Source organism: Budorcas taxicolor, chromosome 19, assembly GCF_023091745.1.
Source record: "Budorcas taxicolor isolate Tak-1 chromosome 19, Takin1.1, whole genome shotgun sequence".
Classification (NCBI taxonomy): Eukaryota; Metazoa; Chordata; class Mammalia; order Artiodactyla; family Bovidae; genus Budorcas; species Budorcas taxicolor.
Window position 1 is genome coordinate 44,508,181 of NC_068928.1, and position 27,520 is coordinate 44,535,700.

The 27,520-nt window shown below is 57.9% G+C and overlaps 1 protein-coding gene across 1 annotated transcript; it reads left to right on the forward strand.

Moving 5' to 3' along the window:
- The first annotated feature begins 2,567 nt into the window (after window positions 1-2,567).
- FMNL1 (formin like 1) lies at window positions 2,568-27,303 on the forward strand. The gene is made up of 27 exons (XM_052657557.1): window positions 2,568-2,696; window positions 11,709-11,792; window positions 13,231-13,344; window positions 13,969-14,042; window positions 14,392-14,475; window positions 14,781-14,918; window positions 15,231-15,248; window positions 16,971-17,079; window positions 17,783-17,859; window positions 18,046-18,139; window positions 19,022-19,096; window positions 19,410-19,520; window positions 20,494-20,643; window positions 21,147-21,248; window positions 21,419-21,671; window positions 21,887-22,213; window positions 22,408-22,532; window positions 23,184-23,386; window positions 23,841-24,075; window positions 24,237-24,305; window positions 25,123-25,203; window positions 25,292-25,421; window positions 25,556-25,719; window positions 25,971-26,072; window positions 26,220-26,315; window positions 26,568-26,688; window positions 27,200-27,303. The coding sequence occupies exons 1-27, from the start codon at window positions 2,568-2,570 to the stop codon at window positions 27,301-27,303; spliced, it is 3,369 nt and encodes a 1,122-aa protein (XP_052513517.1).
- Window positions 27,304-27,520: the final 217 nt, after the last annotated feature.

The following is a 27,520-nucleotide window of genomic DNA, read 5'->3' on the forward strand; positions in this document are numbered from 1 at the left end:
AGCAAATCTATTAGGTAACAATTGATTAAAATTCCATTTCTTTTTTTTGGCACTTTACAATTCTGATCAGCATGAGAGAGAGATAACATAGGTTTGTTGGGCTGATCATTTTCCATACCAGAGGTCCTGCTTGGCCCAGGCTCATTTCCATTAGGCCTTGGGTGGGCAGTGGTTGGCAATGATCTGACCATTCCTAGGTATTGAGAGTGCAGGCTGGCAACTATTACATTAGAGGCTCCCCACCCTGATGGGATTTCCAGCTATGGGAAACAGCTCCCACAAGCCACTCTCCCAGATGTGTTGAGAGTGTGTCCCTTTCTTGCTAGGCTGTGGGCAGACTGAGGACAGAGACTCTTCTCATCAGCCTCAGAACCTTCAGGAAGGAGTAAGGTCCCCAGCACAGAGATAGTGCTAAGTAAAGGCTTGTTAAATGGACAGAGAGCCATTGAAGACATTGGGGACTATATTCTTTAAATAGAAAGGGAGACAGAGTGAAAGAAAGAGAGAAAGGAAGGAAGAAGAAAAGAGAGGTCCTAGGTAATCTCAAGGTCAAGGACCCAAGGGCAAGACTGGGTTTCCTTGGTTTGCTCTGGGCTGGAGCGGAGGGCAGTGGGCACACAGTGTCACCTTCTTAACACGCCCAAGGAATATCTTGCTTTGTCTGACCTTATGGGTCCCTGGCTGGGACATGAAATAAGTGATCACATCTCTCACCCACCAGAGGTGCTTGTGACCTTGGCAGAAAAGAGGTTCAAATCGAGTTAGCCTGGGGGAAGAGGCTGGCTCATTCCAGGGCCTTCCTTAAGATTAGATAAAATTTCCAGCTCCTGCTTAAACTTCAGTGGTTCTGAATCTGAGAAGGAGGGCAGAAGGAAGAGGAAGCTATAGGGGAGGGGACATATATGGCTCCTGCCTGGCCTAGAGAAAAGCCAGGGTTCATAATGGGTCCTCGGTCCTCAATGCCTTGACAGCACAAGGAAGGTCCAACTGAGGACCCCCACAAATTAGATGGGGAGCAGGAGGAACCCCTGAAAAAGAGAAGCCTCACTTTCAGGCTGGAGATTGTGCCCAGACCTGGGCACTCTCCACCTCCGAACACTCTCTTATCCTCTGGTCCATCCTGAATGAGAGGGCCAGTAGGAGGCCAGGCCAAGGCACTGGAGATTTTGCAGGTGGACAGAAAGGATGCCTGTTTCTGCTCTTTATTAACTGTGGGCCCTTGGGCAGGTCACATTGAGCCTCAATTTCCCCCTCTAAAATGAGGATATCAATACCTACCTTCCCTGGTCATTGTTAGGATGACGGAAAGAAGACCTCTGGACTGGACTGCTGTACTGCTGTAATTGCCAGACTTCAGAGACTTCAGAGACTCTCATTCGCCAAGGTGAGTGAGAGGCCACTTTAGTTAGATCCCTGGAGATGACAGCGTCAAGATCTTTTCCCCTCTCTGCAGTGCCTGCTTCTTTCCCAGCGTGGATGCTGGCCTTAATCCTCCTGTTCCCCAACCCTGCGCTTCTCCTTGAGACCGCCTTGACAGTCTCCAGACTGTCAGCCTGCCTTTTTCCATGGGCACCTCCATTCTAAAAGCCCTGAGGATGCTGGCACGGGCGCAGAGTCGGTCCAGAGTGGAACAGGTCGCGGGGGTCTCCGCTAGCCTGGATCTGCGCCCCCCACCTCTGCTTTGGGGTTCTTATTTGCAGATGGTTCCCTCTGGTCTTCAGCTCTGTCCTGGGCTAAACAGAGAAGGAGAGAAACAAGGGGTGGGGGGCCTGGAAGGGGGTTCCCACCTTCTTCGGCGGGAACCAGAGAGAAGAACGCAGCCCTTGCGCCCCACCGCCGCCGCGTCATGGGTTTCCAAGCCGCCCTCGTAGGTGCTGGCGGTCCTCAACTCCGAGGATTGCCCCACTCGTCCCCCGTGCTGTGACCCCCTTCACCCAGACCCCTCAGGTACCCCCGGTTCCGAGCTAGCAGGAGCCTGCGGTTCTAGGACCCGGAGGCGCCGCCGAGCGCGCCGCCGCCTCTGCCTCGCTTCTGTCGCTCCCGCTCCGGCAGGTGAAGAGGCGCCCGCCGCCCCCTCTGCGGCAGGTGAAGCGGGTCGGTAGCCCCCTCTCTGCAGCGCGATGGCTGCGGCGGACCCCCGGCAGGCGCCCGGCGCCCGCCCCCTCCCTCCAGCCCGCCCCCCTGGGGCTGGGTGCGTAGCGGCGGCGCCGAAATGCGGTTTGCGCGCACGGGGAGAGACAGCAGAAGTTAGAAGATCGCCGAGGGGGGAGCCCGCGCCGCAGCTTCCTGCCCCCGGCCCAGCCCTCTGGCCCCGGCGGCCTGCAGCCTGACTTCCTCCCCCTACCCCGCAGCTCGCCGCCCGGCTCCTCGGACGGGGCCGCCCCGATGGGACGCCGCGCCCCGGTCCCTGCGCGCCGCTGATCCGAGCGCCCTCGTCGCCGAGCCCCCGCCGCCGCCGAGAGCCGCTGCCGGTTTCGCGCCCCCCAGGCCAGGAGCCTTGACCGCCCTCCCCGGGAAAGCTGGATTTCCGAGGCTGGAGGCGCCTGGCCGACTGGGTGGGGACCACCATGGGCAACGCGGCCGGCAGCGCGGAGCAGCCCGCGAGCCCCGCCGCGTTGGCCCCCAAGCAGCCCGCGGCGCCCAAGCAGCCCATGCCCGCGGCCGGAGAGCTGGAGGAGAGGTTTAACCGGGTTCTGGTGAGCGTGACCCGCGGTGCGCGAGGCTCGGGCGTGGGGTAACAGGGGCTCATCAGGCGTCCCCGCCCCCGGGGGCTCAGGTACCGCTTGGAGATCCCCGGCGGCCCTTCCAGGGTGGGTGGGAGTGACAGTGGTTTCTTTCAGAGTGACTTAGCACTCTCCCCCCAAAACTTTCTTCTGCGATCGCCCAGACACCCCCTCCCCCAGAGCTTCTGAGTCTAAAGGTCTAAACAAAAATGTCCTGTGAGGAAGTTGGGAGCGCGACGGTGCTGTGGGGTCCTGGGGGCACCTCCTTTCCCTCTGCACGCAGGCCCAGCTGCCGGGTGCAAGTCTGGAGCATCTGCTTGTGTTTGGGGTCCTGATCTGCTGGTGTCTGAGCTGCTGGGAGCTGGGTTGTCAGGTCATGCAGAGGGGCTGGCTGTGTTTCTCCCTGCTTCTGTGTCAGGGAGTGCTTGTCTGTGGGTCCTGATCTTGGGCCTCCCCTCGCACCCACTAGAGGGATTCAGGTTAGGAAGGGCGGGGTCAGGATGGGTTGGTCGCTCTGGCTTGGGGTGGAGCAAAAGTCTGAAAGCCCCCCTCCCGCACTGTCACCTGCTCCAGGGAATTGGGGGGGCTTGGGGACTAGGCAACCGGAGAGGAAACTACCAGCTCAGACTGAACCTGGAGGCAGTTAGTGGGTGGGGGATCCAGAGCTAAGTCAGGGTTCCCTAAGACCTGGTGGAAGAAGGGAGGGCCAAAGGCCCCTCATTCCCACTTCCCTCTCCCGACCTCAGCCCTGTCCCAGGCTCCCTTCTCTAACTGATTGCCTGGTGGCCTATCTGCTGTCAGCTCCCTCTCCAGACCCTGGATGACAGGCAAATAAGGCCGTGCTTTTCCCCAGAGGCACTTCCAAGTCTGAGCAGGCTGGCACTGCAGGTCTGAGGGTGGGGGCCCGAGGGTGCTGCAGGCAGTGGAGCCAAGCAGGCCGGTGGCTGTCCCCTCCACCTCCTTGACATCACTTCCCCTCCCCTGGCCTGCCGTGAGGCCCTACTTGCCCTATCCTCTGCATGGCCCCTCCTAACAGTTCCTGGAAATCTTGGCTGCTGCCCCCTCCCAGGAGAAAGACTAGGAGGGATTGGAGGAGCTATGGGGTGGGAGTGGGCTCTGATCTATCCACCTTGCTTGATTCGGGGAGAGGGAGGCAGGGAAGGGGAGGACACCTCACACAGGCTAGGCCCCTAGTGCCCTACCTCTCCACCTGCTTCCCTTTCCCCAAACCCATGGCTGCACAAAGCTGAGCAGGGCGGAACGGAGTGGGAAGGGGGAGAAGGGGCCACTGGGGGAGCCTGAGTTAGTGGTGGATCCCTGGACCCCAGCCAGCTTGAATGGGGGGACACCATTCTGTCTTTCCCTTAAGTGTCTATGGATGGGGGGTTGGGCTTTTGGGGTGAGGCCCAGGCCCAGTCCACATTCTCTGTTAGGAAGAGACAGGGAGGAGCTGTGTGAATAATTCAGACCCCTGGAAAATCCAAAAGTCAAGGGTAATGCCTGTGTAGGACTTGATTGCCCTGCTTGCGTTTTTTTTTTTTTTTTTTTTGGCCTTTGCTCTGATTGGCCTAGTCTGACACTGAATGCCACTAGGGGTGCCTGAGAACTGGGCGTGGAGGGTGGAGGCCCAGAGAGGGGTCTGAGGGTGTCTTGGTAGAGATAGCGGTAGTGGCTGGGTGGAAATCTAGGGCACCAGCACCCACTGGGTCTCACCCCTCCCAACCCCCAGGAACCCTAGTGTGTTTACACTTCCCCCTTCTTCCTGGGAGGGATCAGCCTGTCCCATGTCTTGCATGAGCAGAACATACCCAACCCAAGGTCGCTTGGCTAAGAACCTGGCTTCTCTAACTCCTCACCGTGTCCTGGGATGACACCCTTGGCTCCTGCCTGAGGGTGGCTGGGGCTGTGGATTTGGCTAAACTTAGTGTGGCCCAGAGGGTAAAGAATCTGCCTGCAATGGGGGAAACCCAGGTTTGATCCCTGGGTTGGGAAGATCCCCTGGAGAAGGGAAAGGCTACCCACCGCAGTATTCTTGCCTGGAGAAGACCATGGACAGAGGAGCCTGATGGGCTACAGTCCATGGGGTCATAAAGAGTCAGACATGACTGAGCGACTAACACACACGCACACATAGGGCAGTAACAAGGATTACAGGAGGTGCCTCCATGGAGCAGTAGTAAAAAATCCACCTGCCAATGCAGGAGACGTGGGTTCGACCCCTTGGTCGGATAGGTGTCCACTGGAGTAGGAAATGGCAACCCAGTCCAGTATTCTTGCCTGGAAGATTCTATGGAACAATTTGCCTGGTGGGCTACAGTTCATGGGGTCACAAAGAGTCAGACCTGACTGAGCAACTGGGCACTGCACACCCTCCATCCGAATGCTGCCTCCTTGGCCAGAGCTGAGTCCTGTCCTCAGTGAACATCTAAGAGGAGAACCTCAGACTGCTGAGGGGGTGGGCCTCACACATCCAGGGATCCTCCAGTCTGGATGGGGGAAGCACAGACAGCCCTCCCTTGGGGTTTAGACACGTGTCCCCAGGGAACCTCTCTCTTCCACTGGAGCTCAGCCGTTTCCTCCCGGGTGGGGAGTAGGATCCCATACAAAACCACTGCTTGGCTTCTGGCAGTGGGACCCCTCTTGTGGGTCAGGGGTGACCCGACCAGACCCACTGCTAGACAGGAGGTGAAGGTGCTTGTTTTCCCTTTCCCTGGGGGCAGCCTTTTTCCCAGGCAAGAATGGGTGGTAGGGGCTCTTTTTCCGAGGAGGCTGTGAGAGAGAGGGGTGCCCCGGCTTAAAATGGGGGTGGGGAGAAAGAGCAGGTTGCGCCAGGGTTTCCGCCTGCTGCCTTAGCAACAGCTGAGGAGCGATGGCTGCCCAGAGACATGGGCCTGCTGCGATAGTGGGAAACCAGCCCGCCAAGCTCTGTGCTCTCGCCTCTCCTACGCCCTGCTGAACGCTGGGTGTCTTCCAGCCCCTTCAGGCCTTCCCCTGCAGGGGTCAGGGTTTGGGATGGTAGGGCACTCTTTCTAAGGCCTGCTGGAAGTGCGAGGCTTACAGTCTGGCCTAGGACACCCCTGAATCTGTCTAGGCGGGGAGGAGCCTGTAGCCTTGGGACAAAGGGATCAAGGGAAGGCTCTGTAATGTGCTGGAGGCCAAGTGATGCTGGCATCTGAGGAGAGAGGAATTCACCGGATGGGCCTGGCACCCGGGGTGCCCTTAGCATGTGCCCAAGGTGGTGTGCACCTGGCCAGGCTGTATGGGGAGATCAGGATGGTCCCAAGCAGGGTGTGGCTGCTGCGAGTCCTGCTTTTAGCTGGACCCCTTCCCCATGGGGACTGGGACTGGAGGTGAAGGGCAAACGTGGGTCATTCTGTCGACTGCAACCAAGGCTCTGCCTTCTCGATCGGTCCCTCCTCTGGGGTGGGCCAGACGAAGTTTGGTGCATGGAGCTGTGAGGTTACTCCAACCCCGTGTCTCCTGTCTCTGGGGTCTCACATGGAGGATCTCGGTGGGGCTGTGGGTCTGTGGTCAGAGGCTGGGCTGGGCTGGGCAGAGGCCGTGGGATGCCATTCCCAGCAAGCAGGTCTGGCACATGCTGCCCCTGGAAATCCGGGGATGTGGTCGGCGTGATTCACAGTGACATCTGGCACCAGTTGGCAAAGAGCTGGAAGGGGGAGAAGGGCAGGAACAGGTGGGGCTGCTCTCGGGGCCCTGGGAGGTGGCTTAGGCTTCCCAGTCTCTAAGAAGGGCAGGGGTTACTCATGGGAAAGGCGGAGGAGCTTCCTTGGGCTTTGGGGTCATGAAGTTGAGGATTTGAGCTTCGTCCTGGCCACTTACTACCTCTGTGACCTTCAGCAAGTTACCCACATGCCCTGAGCTTCAGTTTTCCTCATGTGTAAAAAAGATAAGAAAAATGGTTATATGTCAAGGACTCCCTTGGCCGTTCTGCGGTTAAGACTCCTCTTCCACTGCAGTGGGCGTGGGGTCAGTCTCTGGTTGGAGAACTAAGATCCTGCACTCCATGCGGTGCGACCAAAAAATCAAAAGGGTACGTGTGCCTGCTCGGATCGTCGAAGGGATTAAATAGAATCCAGGGGATTAAGCAGAGTGCTTAGCGCGATGCCTGACACAGAATAAGTGCTCAATAAACACTGTCCGAGGATGGAAGGAGGCTCCTCTTCATCTGAGGGGGGGGGCCCTTCGAGGAGGAAGGAGCCCAGACCCTGCCTCCTCCCTCCCCCACCTCCAGCTTCCAGACCAACCGCAGGTGCCATCTTTAGTCTTTGACCGGCGCAGGCCAGGCTGCCCTCCCTGCCATCGCACAGGTCAGCCGTGGTGGGGCCTTGGCCGGAAACGGAAACCGCGGGAGGGCGGGCGCAGCCCTCCTGGAGGGTGGGGCAGCTCGGTGCTAACGGTAGCTGCGCGCGCGGAGAGCGGGTGCGAGGCCTCCACTTCCCTCTGAGAGAGGGTGTGCTGGGGGGGGGGGGGGGTTCCCCAGTGAGTAAGAGCTCGGTGTGGGCAACAACAGGAAACGCAGGGTGCTGGGTGGCAGGAAACGGGGCAGGCTGTTCCTGGTTCCTCAGACAGGCCCCTGGGGCCAGGCTGTCTGAGGAAGACCCCTGGGGCCCCGGGACCCACGTTTCTCATTGCTCTGAGCGCTCCTTCTTCGAGGAAACTGAGGCTTCTTAACCAGCTGGCTTCGAGGTCACCTTGGGCAAGCGGCTTAATGGCTCCAGGCCTCAGTTTCCCATTTGTGAAATGAGGATTAAGATAGTATCTGTTGGGTTGGCCAAAAAGTTTGTTCGAGCTTTCCTGTAAGTTGTTATGGAAAGTGAACTTTTTGTCCAACCCGATTGTTCGTAGGCTTGTTGAGATGTAAGTCACATGGCATAGGGTGAATGTTTGGAAGGAATATTCATTATTATCATTTTTTTAATCGGAGTATGAGTACTTTGAAAGTGAAGTCGCTCAGTCGTGTCCGACTCTTTGCGACCCCATAGACTGTAGCCTATCAGGCTCCTCCGTCCATGGGATTTTCCAGGCAAGAGTGCTGGAGTGGATTGCCATTTCCTTCTCCAGGGGATCTTCCCAACCCAGGAATCGAACCCGAGTCTTCCACATTGCAGGCAGACGCTTTACCGTCTGAGCCATGTTATCACCATTGTTAGTCTTCTACCAGCTTGGATGATAAGGGCGGTGCCTGCTGCCCTGGCTTCTTGCCCTAGGTCCTGCCATGGGGACCCTTCAACCCCGATGGGAGAAGCTGTTAGCTTTGTGAGGTTCTCAGCACCTGATTCTAGGGCCAGGTTACCCCACATCTGCCTCTACACCTTGGATTGCTTATAAGAGCCCTGGAAAATCTATGTAGCAGAATTTTGAAAAGTGGATAAAATCGATTGTTTCTGGAGCTGCACTGAGAGCTCTAAGACCAAGGTTGAGGCTACATAGAGGTGGGTGGGAGAGATGGATAGGGAAGTGGGGGCTTGCTTCTGGATCCATCAGGCTGTGGAATCCCTGTGGGGCTGGTCTGAGAATTTGGGCTGGTGCCCAAGTTCAAGGGTATCCTGGGGCTTGAAGGGCTAGACATCCTAGGGAAAGGGTGGGCAGGTGTGTTGGGACAGAGTCTCAGCTCAAACTGAAAGTGAAACCGGAGGGTGTGGCTATGTCCAGATGTAGCTGGAGCCCCTTCAGTTTCCAGGGACACCTGCCAAGATGTCAGGGAGGCGGAGGGGGGGACGGCCTGCAAGAGGCTGGTCTTGAGTGTGCAGGGCTGGAGGCCCCCCTGACACCCAGAGAGGGGGGCAGGAAGGAGGTGGAGTGATCCCCCACACATTCTAATAGAAGCTTCTTCTCTCAATCAGGGTCACAGTCATGCCCTGAGAGATGAGTTGCCCTCACAACATGAAGGGCAGCGGGGGAGGGGGCTGAAGGCTCAGTTCGTTTTTTTGGCCAAGCTTTGGAGTCAGGTCCGCTTTATCTGGCTCTTTTCACAAACTTCTGCCCACCACACATCCCTCGCTTTGGGGGCTTCAGTGGACTCCCATGACCCCCAACCTGTGACATGTTTCTTCATCGTGGTTTGCCCCTGAAGAGTATTGTTACATCAAAGCACGGCACCTCACTGGGTAGTCCTGGGAGCCCTGAGTCTGAGGCAGAAGGGAAATGTGCCCATTTTATGGAAGAGGAAAGTGAGGCTGAAGGAGGCAGAGAAGTAGGCTGGGTGGGTCCCCTGAATCCAGCTCAGGTCCTCCACGTCACAGCTGCCTCCCTCTCCTCCCTTTGCAGGAGGTGGGTGTCTCCCCCCACACACAGACACCTGGACTTCACAATCCTTTCCTGTCTCATTTGAGCACTGTCAGACAACCTCCCGCTTGTCTCCCAGCCCCCAGCCCCCGGGTGCTGCCGCCTCATTAAGGGCCCCAAGTCGGTGGTCTGTGGATGTTTCCAGGGTGGCCTCACCCTACTCAGAGCGAGTGGCATCACCTGTCCCTCTCCTGCTCCCCAGGGGACCTGTCTCTTTCGGTGGGCACCTCCAAGGAACAGCTGCTAATTAGCGCTCAGCGCTGTCAGAGCTATTTCTGATTTCTGAGCCTAAATTTAGCCTGTCTGACAGGCTGGAATGCAGGCCCAGGGGCCTGAGGAGGCCCAGGTGGGGAAGGGGCAAAGGGGTGCCCTCCCCTTCACCACAACTGGACAGGCGTGCCGGCCCAGCAGAGGCCTCCCCCTCCCCAGTAATAGCCATGGGGTGGAAGTGGGGGGGTGCACCTGGGCGCTGGTTCCCAGTCAGCTTGGGGCTCAAAGCCAGCCTGGCTCCCCTTGTCCTGGCTTCCTAACCTTGGGCAGGTCATCAACCTGTGCTTGAACCTGTAGTGTATGGGTGACGGTGAGGCCAGTAATGGTGGGGGTGGGGGGAGGCGGCCCTCTGTGAGCAGGGCTGGTCAGCCCTCAGGCAAAGCTGGCATCACAATTGTTGGAGTCATTATGAGAATTAGTTGCTGCCTCTAGAAGTGCCTCGGAGCCAGCAAATCCCCAGGGTGGGTGAGGGCCTCGAAGACCCCTATCAGGAAGCAGCGGTCCCCTCTAAGGCTAAGCTGCTGAGCCCTCGCCCACTCCTCTGCACCCTTCCCCTTCCCCCTCCAACTCCTTCCTCTGTGCTGGCCACCAGTCCAGGTTCCCCTGATGTTGCCTGCTTGCTTTCTGCTTCCTCCTCCATGCCCAGTCTTGGCTCCCCCACCCCCTCCACCTCAGCCCTGCCCCACCCTGGGTCTCTGTAGGGTGGAAGGATGGATCAAGAGAGCCCAGGGAGAAAGTGAGAGACAGAGACAGAGAATGGCCCCAGGGAGGACTTGCAGCCCGTAGGACCCTGCTCTGGGCTCCAGGGCCCCTTCCTGGGCTGTCCCTTCCAGAGGGCAGGAGCGGTCCAGGCCCTTGGCGCCAGGTTGGGGGAGGGTGACAGATGAGACTGAGGCAGTTTCCTCAATCCAGGCTCACTTTCGCAACGGGGGAGAGGGATGATGTAGTCCCATCCCCAGACTCCTGCTCGGGGAGGGGGCCTGGTGGACGGGATGTTTCACCTCTCAAGTGGGGCCCTGGCCGGAAAACTTGGGCAACCAGGGGCCAAAGGCACCCAGCTTCCTGTTGTCTGGGGCTGACCGAAAGCTGTGATTTTGGGGGTGAGATCTGGCCAGAGCCCCAGAATTAGTCGCAGCACCCCAGAGAGGAAGCTGGCTGAGAAGCCTCGGGTGTGGGTGTGGCCCTGTCTCTGCTCCAGCTGTGGCCTCCGCTTAGGACCATGTGACCGAGGATGTGTAGTCTGAGCCATCAGCGTGGATGGTTGGGGGGTGGGCTCCTCCATCCTGGGCTGGGTCTCTGCAGGGTTCCCACATCACCACTCAGATTCTGAGCTCCTTGAGGGCCAGAACTGTTTTTGGAACCTGACACCTTGTAGACCCTCAATAAACCTGGGTTTTACTGAAATGAGGTGAACTGGCATCATCTCCTGGTTCTATTAGGGGGACACTCAAAGTCTGGGGAGGTGGGGTGCCCAGGAAGACCCTAGTGCTGGTGGCACCTGGTGATTCCATAGCCCTAGGTGGGACCTTAAGCTTTTCTGTGGGGAGAGGCTTGGCAGCCACCTTGTAGCCTTGTCATCTGTGGCTGGGGGAGGAGGGCCCAGGCAGAGCAACGCTGACCTTTCTTAATTCTGGAGGGGAGTCCCAGCCTGGGCCACCAGAGCCACAGACCCAGCGTGCTGCCTGTTCTCCCCGGTTCCTGTGACGGAGTGGCCTTCCCCTGGAATCTCCCTGGGCCCTGCAGCGGTGATGACCTGCTCGGAACTCCCTGCCTGTCTGACCTCATCCCCCTTGGCCTATCCCCACCTCCTTCTGTCCCGAAGTGATGAGGCGGGAGGGGGCTGGGAAGGGCTGGGGGCTGTTGAGGGCTGTCGGGGGCTGTCCTGTAAGAGGCTTTGTGGTGCTTGTGAGACACAGGCACCCTGAGCTGGGACTAAACACACGTGGTGTCTGCTAGCACATGGGAATGGAGCATGGCGCACGCCTGGCCATACTTGGGCTTGAGTGAAGATTGGACCCGGTTAGCTTCCCACCCAAATGGGAGAAGAGATGATACGCGCTTATCACACATGGGGAAACGAGCCCAGAGGGGCCTGAGATCCCCAGAAGTCAGGCTGAGAACCCATGCTCCTGCTCCCATGCCAGGGGTGACAGAGCTCAGGCCTCGGAGTCAAGCAGGCTCAGATTCAAACCCGTGTCACTTTCTTGCTCTTGGGCCTTTGGAGAGGTGTTCTACCACTGGGCCTCGGTGTTCTCCTTGGCTAATGCTCCTTATCTCCAGGGGTGTGACGGGGACAGGGACCCGTAGGGAGCTGGCCTCTAGGGGGTCCCCTGAAGATGCTCAGGCTCCCCTCCCCTGAATGTTGGATCCCCAGACTCAGACTCTTTACCTGGTTGTCTTCCTCCCCAGAACTGCATGAACTTGCCCCCGGACAAGGTCCAGCTGCTGAGCCAGTATGACAACGAGAAGAAGTGGGAGCTCATATGTGACCAGGTGGGCACAGGCTCCGCCCATCATCCGGTGGTGCCCTGCCTTCCAGGCTGGGATGGGCAGGGAGGGGACACTGCCACGACCCTGCCCTGGGGCCAGCGTAGCATCTGGGAGGGTGCTGAGGGCATATGGTGAACTCTGAAATCCCCTTCTCTTGGGCATGAGCCTCGCCAGGGACCTGATGAGACATGAACCCAGCTGCGTCTGCCCTCTGAAGAGCTGGGGCAGGGGCTGGCCCAGGACACTGGCCAGTGCGGCTCTGGGAGCCCAGAGGAGCAGCCTCTGGGCTGGGGAAGAGCAGGTGCAGTTCCAGGGTTGGACATCTTTGTTTCACCCCTTGGGAGGGGAATCCCTGTCCTCCTTTGACCTTGGGTCCAGAGGACCTGCAGTCAATCAAGCCCCTTCCCAAGTCAGCCAGCTTCCAGATGACAGAGCAGGGACCAGAGCCGTTGGCTCCTGGTGCTCAGTCAGGTGTCTGAGTTTGCCGCCTTCTTGGCTCACGCTGGCTGCCCGGGCCCTCTGGCTGTGGGGCCGCTGTCCATGGTAGCAGCGAGGACCCCTCTTGTACAGCTGGGCGGGGCGGGGCCTGACTGCTGCCGTGATTCAGCAAGGGAAGGAGACTGGGGGTTGGGGAGTTGGGGAGCAGGGAGCCTCCCCTGGGAGCCAGGGCTGGGCCTTTGGCTCCAGCTAATGGACTGGGATGGGAGGAGCTGGCAGGGCAGGAGTCTGGGAGGTGAGGGCGGGGAGCTGTCTCTGGAGGTTCGGGGCTAGGGTAGGGGTCTTTGTTCTTTGGCATCTCAGGTTGGGCACATAAAGGCCTGGGAGAAGTGAGGGGTTGAGGGTGGTGGCGGGCATATCTGAAGGGTCTTGGTTGGGAAGGGAGGGAGCTCCTTTGGACAAGGGGCTCTGGTGTGGCCTCCACCTCTTGTCTGAGTGGCTCCTAGAGCCCTGTGGGGCCGCTGGGTTGAGCGTTGGACACTCACACACAGAGGTCCCTACAGAACAGCTGGGGTGGAGCCCTGGGGGAGGGAACCCCAGCCTTCCCGGTGCTGGCCCCTCCTCAGGCCCCTCCAGATTGTTTTTCTGCCTTGTATTCCCAGCTCTGGGCGAGGTGAGGCCCAGGGAGGGCAGTGGGCTGCGAGGGTGCCACCTACTGGCCTGCTCGAGTCTCCCCTGCCAGGGTAGGGTGTATGGTAGGACTGACCCCTCCACACTCCACCCAGGCTGTGACCATGAAGGGAAGGGATGGCCTGGCCCAGCACCAGGGATCTCTTAAAGTGGCCCGGTGGATTTTTTGGGTTTGTGCCTTTGATATTCAAGGTGGGAGGTTTTAAGACAGTCTGGGACCTCGAGCTGAGAAAGAGGCTCTGGGACAAAGGCTGGCCATTTGCCCTGGGGTGGCCTTGGTTGGTACCATGTATATTCCACTGCATCTCTGCAGGAGCGGTTTCAAGTCAAGAACCCCCCAGCAGCCTATATCCAGAAGCTGAAGAGCTACCTGGAAACCGGTGGCGTCAGCCGAAAAGTCGCAGCAGATTGGATGCCCAACCTCGGGGTATTTGTCCCCCTTTCTCTCTGTTCTTTTCCCCCACACTTTGCAAGCACTGGGGCAGCTGGAGAAACTGTGCGTGTGAACTCTTCTGCAGGCCTGTGTGGGTACCCAGATGAGGGTGTGTATACAGGGGACTGCAAGTGCCCTGGGTGTGCACTTTTATGGGTTCCTTTGCAGTTCCTGTTTGTGCTCTGATGTGTGCACTTGTATGTATTTGTGTAGTGTATATGTACACGTGTGCACACTGTGCACAGGCATGTGTGTGTGTGTGTATCTTATGTCTGTGTACCGCCGTACTTGTGTATGGATGTGCACATGTGCATGGGTACCCAGGGTGTCCATGTTTGAATGTGTGCGTATCCTTTGTCCACATGTATGTGTGTGTGTGTGTGTGTGTAAGGAGGCACTGGTGTGCCTCTTTTGTGTCTGCACATGGCCGTGTGGTGTACACCCTGTGTGTTTGTGTAGGGGGAGTACGTGTGGCCTGAGAATGCTTATTCTGCCAGGCAGTTGTGTGGAGGTGGTGGGGGCGGCTGAGCGTGAAAGGCCAGTTGTGGGGGGCCGGCGGGCCCTGTTGGCTGAGGCCCGGGCCCCACCCACCAGACTCCCCTTGTTTTTGGCTCCCAGTTTAAGAGGCGAGTTCAGGAGTCCACGCAGGTGCTCCGGGAATTGGAGATCTCTCTGAGGACCAACCACATTGGGTGAGTGAGGGCTTGGATTTCTGCGGCGAGGATTGGGGAGGGAGAGAGGGGGGCCCCTTACTATCCTCCCCATGCCCACCCCAGGCCGTGCCTGTGGGGTCCCCCTCCAGGATGGGGGTCCAGAACAGCTTCCCTGCCTCCTCTCCCGCCCACCCTTGGCTGGTCTCTTGAGGCGTGGCTGGGCCCTGGGTCCTGTCCGAGTCCTAGCATCCTCCCGTGGTGTCTCCGGGTCCTCTGAGGCGGGGGCTGGTTGCTGTCTTCCGGGGGAAGGGCTCTGGGGCCCCTTGCTGTGCCCACTCGGGTCGGTACCCCGTCCTGGCCGACCCTCAGGAAGCCCTGTGTCCTGCAGATGGGTGCAGGAGTTCCTCAACGAGGAGAACCGCGGCCTGGACGTGTTGCTTGATTACCTGGCCTTCGCACAGTGCTCCGTCGCGTAAGCCGGCCCCGCCCTGATCCCTTCCCTCAGAGTCCACACCTTCCTGCCTCTTGGCCACTTCCAGGCAGTCCAGACCGGGCCCAGTCTGGAGCCCTGCAGTGGACCCTGAGCAAGGCCCCTTCCTGAAGGCCCACTGTGGACGGGGATGGCCAGCTGGGACCTACTAGTGCCAGCCCTGCATCAAGGACACACGCCATTGCTCCTCCAGCCCCTAGTCTCTCCTGCAGTCTCCCCTGGTGCCCCCCACCCCTCTCTTAAGGGCCCTGCTGGGCTGGCCTCCATCTACACTCTAACCCCCGCAGGTACAATATGGAGTCCACAGACAACGGGGCCCCAGGCTCCGAGAAGAGCAAGCCGCTGGAGCAGTCGGTGGAAGATCTGAGCAAGGGTCCGCCCTCATCCTTGCCGCCCCCGTCCAAGAGTCGCCACCTGACCATCAAGTAAGTGGGCCCCCCTGCCCCCCTGCCTCGGTTGGGGTGGCAGGGGGCAGGGTGAATGGAGATTCCACCTCTGACTGCTGTACTCAGCCTGCTCCACCTGGGCTCTTGGGGTGGTGGGAGGACTGCCTGGCATCGGGGATCAGAGTAAGGGCTTCTCACAGGGCTCAGGAGATGGGTGTTTTAAGAAGCCTTTGGGGTGAGCACTTAGAGGCTGGAATTTGAGGGGGGTTTGGGATAAGGAGGGGGTTTCTGGGTGAGGGGGATCCCTCTTGTATTCATCTAACCCCCTGTTTTCTCCCACGCGGCCTCCAGGTGCCCCCCTTCTCCCCGGTACGTAGCTTGCCTAGGGGCTGGTGCATGCCTGGTCAGCTCCCAGGGTGGTGGTGGGATTGGGTGAGGTGTTCAACTCAGATGACACCCCTGGATTCAGCTGCTTCGGATACATCAGCCTACCCTAACTTAAGACATTCAGCTGGGCGGGCAGGAGAGGGGAGATAGCCCTGAACCCTCGTGCGGACCCTGGGTGCCTCCCTTCCCTTTGTGGGACAGGAAACCAACTTCGTCTTAAGACCCAAACTCTCACAATATATTTCTTTCTTTCTTCTTTTTTTTAAAATTTTTATTTATTTGGCTGTGGCAGGTCTTAGTTATAGCATGTGGGATCTAGTTCCCCGACCAGGAGTTGAACCCAGGCCCCTTGCGTTAGAAACACAGAGTCTCGACCACTGGACAAGCAAGGAAGTCCAGCCCTCTCCCCAGTTTTTTATTGTTTAGTAGTTTTTAGTTATTTCTGGCTGTGCTGGGTCTTTGCTGCTGCTCGGGCTTCTCTCTAGTTGGTGAGAGGAGGGGCTATTCTTCGTTGCACTGTGGGCTTCTCACTGCAGTGGCGTCTCTTGTTGCGGACCATGGACTCTGGGGCGCTTGGGCTCAGTAGTTGTGACTCCTGGGCTCTAGAGCACAGGTTCAGTAGTTGTGGCCCTGTGGCTTAGTTGCTCCACAGCACGTGGGATCTTCCCAGACCAGAGATCGAACTCAAGTCTCCTTTGTCTCTTGCACTGGCAGGCAGATTCTTTACCACTGAGCCACTAGGGAAGCCCTCCCCAATTTCTTTGTTCATTCATTCATTCAACAAACATTTTTTTTTAGCATTTACTATGTACCAGGCATCTAGTAGGGGACAGTGTGTGATAGGCTGTCATGGAGGTGCGACTGTGAGCCCTAAGTAGGGAAGTGCACTGCCTGGGCCACGAGGAAGGCCTCCCGGAAGAGATGACACTGGAACTGTGTCTTGCAGGCTTTCCAGGCAGTGGTGGGCATGGGGAAGGGCATTCCAGGCAGAAGGAATAGCATCAGCAAAGACTCAAGAGGCATTTGAGCGGTGACGGGAATGTGGCAGGCAGAGGGAGGAGTGGGGTCTCCCAGATGTTGGAAATGGGATAGAATTGTCCTGAGGACGCGATGTGGAAGTTTGGTGGTGTGACAAGGGAAAAAAATCACCTATCTTTTATCAAAGAAATCAACACATTCATATAGCACTTTGTGCCAGGCACTGTTCTAAACTCCTTTCATAGTCCCAACAACCTTATCAGGAAGGTGCTGTTATTACCACTATTATTTTACAAAAGAGGAAACAGGCCCAGGGAGATTAAGTGATTTACCTTGCAAACCCTGAGCTGGGATTTGACCCAAGGCAGTCTGAATTCGCAAGATGGAAGATAAACCCATGTGGCTACGAGCGCCACCTTGTGGAGATCATATTCATTGCGGTTTACAAGCTTTGCAAGTCTTTGCCTTCTGTAAGCTCTCCATATATTAAGTCCCCATGATACAGCAACTCTTTTTAATGCCACCAAGTCACTGTTAGGAGTGTACTTCCCTGACTTCCCCCTTAAACTCCCCCCAAAATACCAAGCGCCAGGCCTAAGGACTGAGGAGGACTTTCTGCCCTCAGCCGGCCTCTTTGGTTGTGTGGACAGGAAGCCATCTGAGTGGTGGGGGGAACAGGAAGGGTTTGGGATTCTGACCCTTGCTGCCTCCTCCCCACCCACCCAGGTTGACCCCGGCTCACAGCAAGAAGGCCCTGAGGAATTCCCGCATCGTCAGCCAGAAGGATGACGTTCACGTCTGTATCATGTGTCTGCGCGCCATCATGAACTACCAGGTTGGCCAGTGGGCCTGGGCCTTGAGCACTGACTGTCCTCCCTGGGGACTGCCTAAACTGCTGGGGCTCTGGGACCAGTGGAATCCTGGGGACCGGCTGTTAGCTTGAGTCTTAAGAGGAGAAGCACAGATTTCTGTTGCCTCTTAGCCAGGTCACCTAGAATACCCTGGACATAGCTAGGGGTGTGGACATACCCTACATGGGGGCATAGACACCCCCATCAAGAAAGGCTAGACATCCACAGGAGAGCAGCCTCTGGGTTATTTCATTTGGAGGGTGATTGGTGAACCCAGTCCTTCCTCACTCAGCGGGCCTCTCAGGACTCACTGTGTCCAAGATGCCGAGTCTTGACACTGGGTTTTGAACAGATGAAGGTATTTAAAAAAAGGGGCCAGGCTTTGGCTACCACTGAAGAGGCTGTGGCTGGATATAAAGAACTTCCTGGGAATTCCCTGATGCTTCAGTGGCTAGGAATCCATGCTCTTAGTTCTGGGGGCCCAAGTTCCATCCCTGCTCAGGAAACCAAGATCCTACAAACCACCCGGCACAGGCAAAAAAAAAAAAAAAAGAACCAACAAAGAACTTCCTAGGGCACTTAGATACCTGGATGGCATGGCGCTCACCATGCCGGAGGCACGGGACAGGAGGGTGCTGGCAGTCCTAGGGGTCTGCCCAGAGGAGCTGACCTCTTCCTTCTTCCTAGTCCGGCTTCAGCCTCGTCATGAACCACCCAGCCTGTGTCAATGAGATTGCTCTGAGTCTCAACAACAAGAACCCCAGGTGAGGTCCCGGCCCCTAATCTTTCTTTAGATTCTCCTCCTACTTAACCCCTTGCCTACTCAGTCCCCCAGTTCTCAGGACCGCTGCCCATCCCCTTCCCTGTCCTCCTCCTTAGCCAGGCCCACGTCCACCTGTGCTGTGGGGCCTGCGTGTTCTCCAGGGACCACCTGCCTCTTCTCTCCCCAGAACCAAGGCTCTGGTGTTGGAGCTGCTGGCGGCTGTTTGCCTGGTGCGGGGAGGACACGATATCATCCTTTCCGCCTTTGACAACTTCAAAGAGGTAATGGAGCCCCCACCTAACATGTACTTGTTTGGAGCCCTGTTGCTGGCAGGTGTGGCCTCTGCTGGGGGCAGCTAGAGATGCTGGGTACGTATTTGGGGGGTGGTTTCCTCATCTAAAGGGAAGGTACAGGGTCACACAGAGGCTCCGTCTGGGGTGACAGGGACAACTACGGGGACTTGCTAAACCTCTGACCTTCAGTTTTGCCAGATCCAAACTGGCCTTGATCCATACATCTCAGAGTCACCGACTCTGGTCAGAGGCTCATGAGAAGTAACTGCATGAGAGTATGATGCATAAGGCAGCGTACGGTCTGCATTCCTTGAATGGATATTTATCGAGGGCCCGCTAAGTGTCAGGCCCAGAGTGGGCAGTTGGGATACATTAGTGAACAAAAGAAACAAAGGAGGCAGGGGAATACAGATCATCAGTGATACAATAAACAAGCAAATTACATGGTGTCAGAGAATGATAAATATTCTGGGGAAAAAAAGCCAGGGAGCCTGTAGAGGGAGGGGGAACTGGGAGGTTGCCGGGTAGTCAGGGAAGCCTCATGGAGACGGTGAGATGTGAGCAAAGCTGGGAGGGGAGTGAGGGATTGGTGTGGTGGCTGTCTTCAGTAAGACCTCATCAGGCAGGTGGAATAGCAAGTGCAAAGGCCCTGAGGTAGGAATGTACTAGGATGCCAGAGTGGCCAGAATGGAGTCAGTGTTGGGGAGGGCTCTGAGAGATCAAGACGGACAAGAGGTTTTGAGCAGAAGAATGATGTGGCCTGACTTAGATTTGAGAGGAGCCCATAGAGGCATAAGGGGGTGGGCAGCTGGAAGACGGCTTAGGTGATATGTCACTGGGACCTCAGTGACAGCCATTCCTCCCACCCAGGTATGTGGAGAGCAGCACCGCTTTGAAAAGCTAATGGAATATTTCCGGAACGAGGACAGCAACATCGACTTCATGGTGAGCTCAGGCCTGGGCTGGGCTACCCTCGGGTGCCAGGAGCAACTAGGACCCTGGTATCTGGGATCTGGGCTAAGCTCCTGCCAAGTATGAGAACTGAGTGGTTGGTGGAGGAGGGGTGGATGTCAGCAAGAGGGAGGTTGGGAGGAAGGGATATGAGGGAAAATACGTAAGGGACACAGCCTGATTAGTGGGGTGAGAAACAGGGCAAGGGTGGGGGGCTTGGGGATAAATTAGGGCGTGAAAGTCACTGAGAACCCCCCCACCAAGAGGATCATAGACCTGCTCACTGCCCCGCACCCCCACCCCGCAGGTGGCCTGCATGCAATTCATCAACATTGTGGTACATTCAGTGGAGAACATGAACTTCCGTGTCTTCCTGCAATATGAGTTCACACACCTGGGCCTGGACCTGTACTTGGAGGTTAGCCCTGCACCCCCTACCCCAACCCCAACCCCGGGACTTAACCACTTGCCTGCTGCAGAGTATGCCTCAGTGGTTAGCATCTGTAAAATAGGAGAACCGCAGAAATAATAAAGACTATTATTATTTTGCCTGCTCCAAAATAGGCACCCAGGCCACGGAGCGGTTGTTGTAGGCTCTAGAACAGGCTCTGAGAGGCCCTGGGTCTGACTCTGGGACATAACGGGGAGCACAGAGTCTGAGCCAAAGCAGGAACTGGCTCTTGCTGTATTGTTCTGGGTCATGGGAGAGTTCCTTGCTCTGGGGAAGGTGGGCAGAGGGGCTTGGTACTTCCTGGTTTGGCCTGAGCAGACAAGCTGTAGCTTTCTTCTGATTTCTTTGTGAGCCTTCCCAAGATGAGCAGGACCTTTGGAACTGGATTTTTGAAACCCAGAATCAACAAAAAGTGAAAAGTAGGCGAGGGTTATATGTCCATTCCATGGAATATTATTCAGTCACAAAAAAGAACAAAGTACTGATACATGGTACAATAGGGATGGGCCTTGAAAACTTTATGCTATTATGCTCAGTGAAAGAAGCCAGACACAAAAGCCATATATTGTATGATTCCCTAAAATGAAAAGTCTGTAATAGGTAAGTCCAGTAGAGAGAGATTGGTGGTTGCCAGGGGCTAGAAGAGGAGAGGATGGGGGAGAGGCTGCTAATGGGGACAGGGTTTCTTTTGGGGGTGATGTTCTGGAATTAGGTAGTGGTGAAGGTTTGCACAACCTTGTGAATATACTAAAAATTACTGAATTTTACACTTTAAAAGAGTGAATTTTATGGTATATAAATTATATCTCAATTAAAAAAGAAAAACCCAAAGTGGGCTATGGCTCAGGCCCCTTTGTCTTGGCTCTGGTGGTGATGGGGGGGGGTATTGGAAAGATCCCTCACACCAGGCCTTACCCTGCACCTTCTGTCCGGGGGACAGAGGCTTCGGCTCACGGAGAGTGACAAGCTGCAGGTGCAGATTCAGGCCTACCTGGACAACATCTTTGACGTGGGCGCGCTGCTGGAGGACACTGAGACCAAGAATGCTGTGCTGGAGCACATGGAGGAGCTGCAGGAGCAGGCGGCCCTGGTGAGAGCTGCCCCTGAACCGGCAGAGAGCAGGCCCACAGAGCCCCCCATGCTGATAGCAGGCACCGGTTCTAGGTGTGAATGGGGGCCCCCTGGGTTTGACCTGAATCTTTTGGGTGCCTCGGACACGACTGGAGTGACTTAGCAGCAGCAGCAGCAGCACGTGAATGAATGTTCATTGAGCTCCTCCCCTGGGCTGGACCTCTGAGGAAGGCAGGTCCCCTCTCCTCCAGGGGCTCAGACACCAGGCCCTGATTTGGGTGGAGCTGGGTGCCTGGAGTCCCCTGCCAGCCCAGTCTCCTCTCCATCTCCTTCCTTCATCAGTGGGGTCTTGGTTCCCCCTCAGGACTTCCCCTACTTGGGTTCAAGTGCCAGGCTCCCCCAGGGCTAAGCACATCCGGAAGCCTCCCCCAGCCCTCCAGGCAGGCATGCCTGGTGCCACCCCCTCAGCGGCCGTGCCAGTGCCCGGCTGCGGGGGGAGCTCACCATGTGCTGGTGCCACAGCTCACAGAGCGGCTTCGGGACGCGGAGAACGAATCCATGGCCAAGATCGCGGAGCTGGAGAAGCAGCTAAGCCAGGCCCGAAAGGAGCTGGAGACCCTGCGGGTGAGGTCGCGGGGAAGTGGGTTGGGCCGGGAACAAAGGGTGGGCCGGGCTCCCAAGAACAGACCATCTGGGGGCTTCTAGGCTTGACACGTCCCTCCACCCCTGCAAGAGAATGGGGGCTCTTTGCCAGGCTTGCCGGTGGTTCCTAACCCCTCCCCCGGGGCTCGCAGGAGCGCTTCAGCGAGTCGACCCCTATGGGCACCTCCAGATGTCCGTCTGAGCCCGAGAAAGTGCCTGCCCCTGTCCCGGCGCGGCCGTCGGCCCTAGAGCTGAAGGTGGAGGAACTGGAGGAGAAGGGGTTAATCCGTATCCTGAGGGGGCCCGGAGATGCAGTCTCCATTGAGATTCTCCCGGTCGCTGTGGCAACTCCGAGCGACAGTGATGCCCCGACTCCGGGGGCGCCTACCGGCTCCCCCAGCCCAGGTGTGCAGGAGCTTCAGGCTGGCGGAGGAGGCGGGTAGGAATGGGGGGCTGCAGGGCGAGCCTGGGGACGTCTCGGGCCGGGAGAGGTGGAAGAAGTAGGTTTTGGTTGCGGGCGTGGCTCAGGTGCGGACGGGCCGCGGTGGGCCTAGTGCGCATGCGCAGGGCGGGGAGGCGAAATTGATACCACCTTCTTCCCGCCCCCTCCCGGGTTCTAGCCTCGGAACTCCCACCTGTAGCAGAGTCGGCTCCTGGAGCGGCCCCGCCGCCGCCGCCGCCACCTCCACCCCCACCGCCACTGCCCCCACTGCTGGGACCCCCCTCCCAGCAGGAAGCCCCACCCCTGGCGCCCCCTCTGGCCCCGCCCCTCCCAGGCATCCCCGAGCCTCCGCGCCCCCCGCCGCTGCCAGGCGACCAGCCGCCCCCACCCCCGCCGCCGCCGCCGCCGCCTCCCGGCGCGGACGGGCAGGTTCCTCCGCCGCCCCCGCCGCCTCCGGGAGGTCCCACTGATGCTCAAGCAGGGCCTGACTCAGGGATGGGCCCAGGTGAGTGGACTGCCCAGGGCAGAGGGGCAAGGGAAGGGAGGATAGAGGGAGGGGCTCTGGCTTCACTGTCCTCCAGGACCTTCTGTCTGTGGGCCTCCAGCTTGCCTTGTCTGTCCTCGTTGGACCCGGGTAGGGTTCCTTCCAGCCATCCCACCACCTACTGCCCCAGTGATCACTCACGCCCTCTGTCTCAGGAGTGAAGGCCAAGAAACCCATCCAGACCAAGTTCAGAATGCCACTCTTAAACTGGGTAGCCCTGAAACCCAACCAGATCACAGGCACTGTCTTCAATGAGCTCAATGATGAGAAGGTGCTACAGGTGAGTGTGGCTCTGCCTTGCTGCCAGTGTGGGCGCCGGAGGAGGAGGGGCCCTGCCTGGATCATGCTGGGCATGGGGGGTGGTCACCTCCTCTACCCATTTTACAGAGGAGGGCATGGAGGCCCAGGAATGGGGGTTAAACCAAGCTAGTTTAGTGCATCTAGTAGGCAATGTATCCTGATTCCCCTGGAGGCTTTCCCTCCATCCCTGTAGAGGGGGTCAACCTCCCCTAAGCCTGGCCTCTCTCTCCTCCTCTCAGGCCCCTCGCTCACCACCTTCCCACAGACACCCAGGGCCTCACTTTCAGTTTTCTAAAAGGGATGTGTTCTGTTGCCTCCAGGCTGTTGCTCATGCTGTCCCTCTTCCTGGAATGTCCTTTTTCTCTTTTTAACCCTGGCGAGTTGAGCTCTTCCTTCAGTTGAAACAGCTTAGAGTCTGGGTCCCCTGGGTGAGGTACTGCTCTTGCTTCATCTGCTTCCCCCATTTCCCCTATCAAGACCTGTGATCAGGTTGAGTACTGACTGGTTTGTCTCTCTGCTGATGGTTTGGTCAGGGCTGGGTAGATGGCTCTAGCACAGAGCACAGTGTTCAGCCAGGATCGCACCAGACCCCGGCCCCACCCAGTGCCACCTCCTCTCCCTGCATCCCCAGGAGCTGGACATGAGTGACTTCGAGGAGCAGTTCAAGACTAAGTCCCAAGGTCCAAGCGTAGACCTTAGCGCTCTCAAGAGTAAGGCAGCCCAGAAGGCCCCCAGCAAAGCCACGCTTATCGAGGCCAACCGGGCCAAGAACCTGGCCATCACCCTGCGCAAGGGCAACCTGGGGGCAGATCGCATCTGCCAGGCCATCGAGACGTGAGTACCTCTGCCCTGGGCTTGTAGGCACCCCAGCCCCTCTGCTAGGACGGGGTTGTTGGGCAAATCCTAGTAAAAGGGTCCCAGCTATGGGACATAATCCATCAAGTTTCATACCGACGCTGGTCAGAGGGTAGAGGAGGAAACTGTGCTCCCATTTTCAGGTTAAGAAAACTGAGGTTGTACTGTGATTCCATGCCCAGATGGAGATGTTCCTTTTGTCTTTTTGCTTCCTTGCACTCAGGCTCAGGCATTTACAGCTTGGGTATCTGTCACTGATATATGTCTGGGATTCCGGGCTTCCTAGCTTCCAGCTTCCTCTGACTCTTATTCTCTTAAGCTGTTGGTAACAGCAAATACTTAAGTTCATTTATTCGATCAAGTGATGGGGTAGGGGTAGTCCTGCTCTCAAGAACTGGTGGGTATGAAGTGATGCCGACCCCTCCCCTCACAGGTATGACCTGCAGACCCTTGGCCTGGACTTCCTGGAGCTGCTGACCCGCTTCCTGCCCACAGAGTATGAGCGCAGCCTCATCACTCGTTTCGAGCGGGAGCAGCGACCAATAGAGGAGCTGTCAGAGGAGGACCGCTTCATGCTGCGCTTCAGCCGCATCCCCCGCCTGCCCGAGCGCATGAACACGCTCACCTTCCTGGGCAACTTCCCAGACACTGCCCAGATGCTCATGCCGGTGTGCGCGGGCTGGCAGGGTGGTGCGGCCTGGGCTGGGATGGGGGAGGAGGCAGCTGGCAGCCTGGTCTCCGAGAGGGCATCTGAGAGTTCTGGAGCCTCCTACCAGCTTCCCCCTTGCTCCTGCCCCAACTTACCATGCCTCCCCCATCCCGCCCGCAGCAACTGAATGCCATCATTGCAGCCTCAATGTCCATCAAGTCCTCGGACAAACTCCGCCAGATCCTGGAGGTGAGACGCTAGGGCAAGGGCCTTGGAGGCAAGAGACCACCCATGATGGCTTGTGTGTTCTGGGTTGTGTGAGAGGGAGACCCAGGCCCTGCCCTGTGACCCTGGGCTGCACCCACTTCTCACTTTTGGTGGTGGTGGCGGTCACAGTAACTTTGTTGTTGATTTTGTTGTCATTGGTGTTTACATAGTTTTTGGTGGCGCTGCATCCAGGCTCAGGATGACAATGCTAAGGTGGGGTTGAGGGCCACATTCCAACAGCCCACCTCACACCCTGCCTGAGGGTTCATTAGCAGAGCCTTCTATTGTCTGAGAACCAATAGAAATGGCTGAGAGGGGCATTGACCCCACAGCCTCAGATGAGCACAGACTTGAGTAGGAACAGGTGGCTAGGTGGTAAAGAATCTGCCTGTCAATGCAGGAAACGCAAGAGACGTGGGTTTGATCCCTGAGCCAGGAAGATCCCCTGGAGTAGGAAATGGCAACCCGCTCCAATGTTCTTGCCTGGGACAATTCCATGGGCAGAGGAGCCTGGGGGGCTATAGTCCATGGGGTCGAAAAGAGTCAGACATGGCTGAGTGACCAAGCACAGCACAGCAGGTGACCAAATTGGGTGTGCCATGGGTGTTAGCTGTGCACATGTGTTAAACACGTGTATACGTGTGTCACGGACCTGAGGCATCCATGCAGGAGTGTGGTGGCTGCTGAGTGGCTTGTTCCTGGCCACCTTGTCTTCTTGTGTAATTTATACTTTAGGGGGTTTCCTCAGCCCTGGCACCCGGCTGAGCTCCCCATTACCCACCTGTCCAACCTCTTGCAGATCGTCCTGGCTTTTGGCAACTACATGAACAGCAGCAAGCGTGGAGCAGCCTATGGCTTCCGGCTCCAGAGTCTGGATGTGGTAAGGAATGGGGGAAGGAGAGGCCCCCCTGACCTGCGGGATGGGGGATGGCTGGGGGTGTGTGGCTTACAGCAGGTCCTCATTGCAGCTGTTGGAGATGAAGTCGACTGACCGCAAGCAGACGCTGCTGCATTACCTGGTGAAGGTCATTGCTGAAAAATACCCACAGCTCACAGGTTTCCACAGCGACCTGCACTTTCTGGACAAGGCCGGCTCAGGTATGGGTGGAGGGTGGGGCTCAGCCCTGGGGATGGATAAAGGTTGGGAGAGAGCCAGGGAGCTCAGGACGTAATGGGATGGGAATGCTGCCTCTCTGATTCTTTGTTTCTCTACTGTCCCACCTCCCACTCAGTGTCCCTGGACAGCGTGCTGGGGGATGTCCGGTCCCTGCAGCGAGGCCTGGAGTTGACCCAGCGGGAGTTTGTGAGGCAGGATGACTGCGTCGTGCTCAAGGAGTTCCTGAGGGTCAACTCACCTGTCATGGATAAGCTGCTGGCAGACAGCAAGACAGCTCAGGTGGGCTGGGGCTGGCCTCGGCCAGGGAGGTGGGGAGGCTCGGTTGGGGGTGAAGGGCCACCTAGGTAGGGTTGTGTAGCCAAGGCCTGGAGCCCTGTGACCCAGCAAGAATACCTTAGGGGATGGCACAGGAGGTGGCAGCCACCTGCCTGGAGGAGGAGAGATGAAGTGGCCAGTGTCCTAGCGGGTAGAGAGCAGTGGTCAGGACCTGAGGGATCTGCACAGGTGAGGCTGACAGCCTGTGCCCACAGGAAGCCTATGAGTCTGTGGTGGAGTACTTCGGAGAGAACCCCAAGACCACATCCCCCTCCATGTTCTTCTCGCTCTTTAGTCGCTTCATCAAAGCCTATAAGGTATGTTTGTTTGATGGGCAGGCTGGGACCCATGCAGGGCATTGCAGCTTCTCCACATGGGCAGTGGGAGGGGTGGGGGATATTTCTGCTGGGGGAGGACTAGGGAAGGGATGACTCCCCTCATGCAGACCCACCTTGGCTCCTCAGAAAGCCGAGCAGGAGGTGGAACAGTGGAAGAAGGAAGCAGCTGCCCAGGAGGCAGGCACCGACACTGTGGGGAAAGGGGAGCCCCAAGCACCCAAGGTAGGCAACTGTTGCTGAACTTGGTACTGGGATCCAGCGATGCTGATGCTTCATCCCAAAGATCTGGCCTCCGCACCCTCGTGTTTATGGACTGACCCTGCCCAAGGCCAGGATGCCTCTGTAGCCTGTGGTGGGGAATGGGTTCCTTTCCCTCATGCCAGCTGTGGGACCAGGCAGGTGGTCTAGGGTTTAGTGGTACAGGGGGACAGGAAATCCTGGAGCTGGAGTTATATACCCTCGCCCTCTCCCCAGTCCCCTCCCAAGGTCCGGCGGCAACAGATGGACCTCATCTCTGAGCTAAAACGGAAGCAGCAGAAAGAGCCACTCATCTATGAGAGTGACCGTGATGGGGCCATTGAAGATATCATCACAGGTGGGGGCTTGGCAGGGGCTGTCCTGTCCTGGGCCTGTCCTGCGCGCTGTCTTCATCCACCCCCCAACCCTGGTGGGGTCGGGATCTGTCTGCCTCACTGCCTCTTTGCTACTTTTTCTGTCTTTTTCCCTTTTTCCTTTCTCTCCTGGCTCCTTCCTTGCAACCCTCAGTGCTCAAGACGGTGCCCTTCACTGCTCGCACCGGCAAGAGGACGTCCAGGCTCCTCTATGAGGCCAGCCTGGGAGAGGAGATCCCCCTCTAGCCCCCAGGTATCCACCAGCCCGGCCTCGGATCCCAGTGGCTGCTCACAGCCCTTCGGGCTCCTGGGGGGTCTGAGTCATGCTGCCCTCCCCTGGGCCAGGCTCGGGGCTGGGGTGTGTTGGAAGGAGGTCTGATAAACAAACAGGCGCACGTGCGCACAACCTGGAGGGGTGAGGCCTGTGCCCTGGAGTGGTGTCCCAAGCCTGGGCAGACCCCTTGAAAAGTAAATGTCTCTCCTCTCCGCCGCCAGATCTCCGGAACCAGCCGTACATCCGCGCAGACACAGGCCGGCGAAGCGCTCGTCGGCGCCCGCCGGGACCCCCGCTGCAGGTCACTTCCGACCTCTCGCTGTAGTCACTATTTCTGCAGATGGACTGCGAGGCCTGGGAGAGCGGGGCGGGGAGGGGCAATCCGGGACTCAAGGAAGGTGGGACTCACTTAGCTCGGCTGGGCCGGGCAGCCTCCTTCACCAAGGTCCTCACCCCTGAGCGCCCCTCGAATGGCAGGGGCACCCCTCATCTTGCCACAGGGGGAGGCATCTCTGCCCCACCCCCCCAAATGCTGCTTGCAG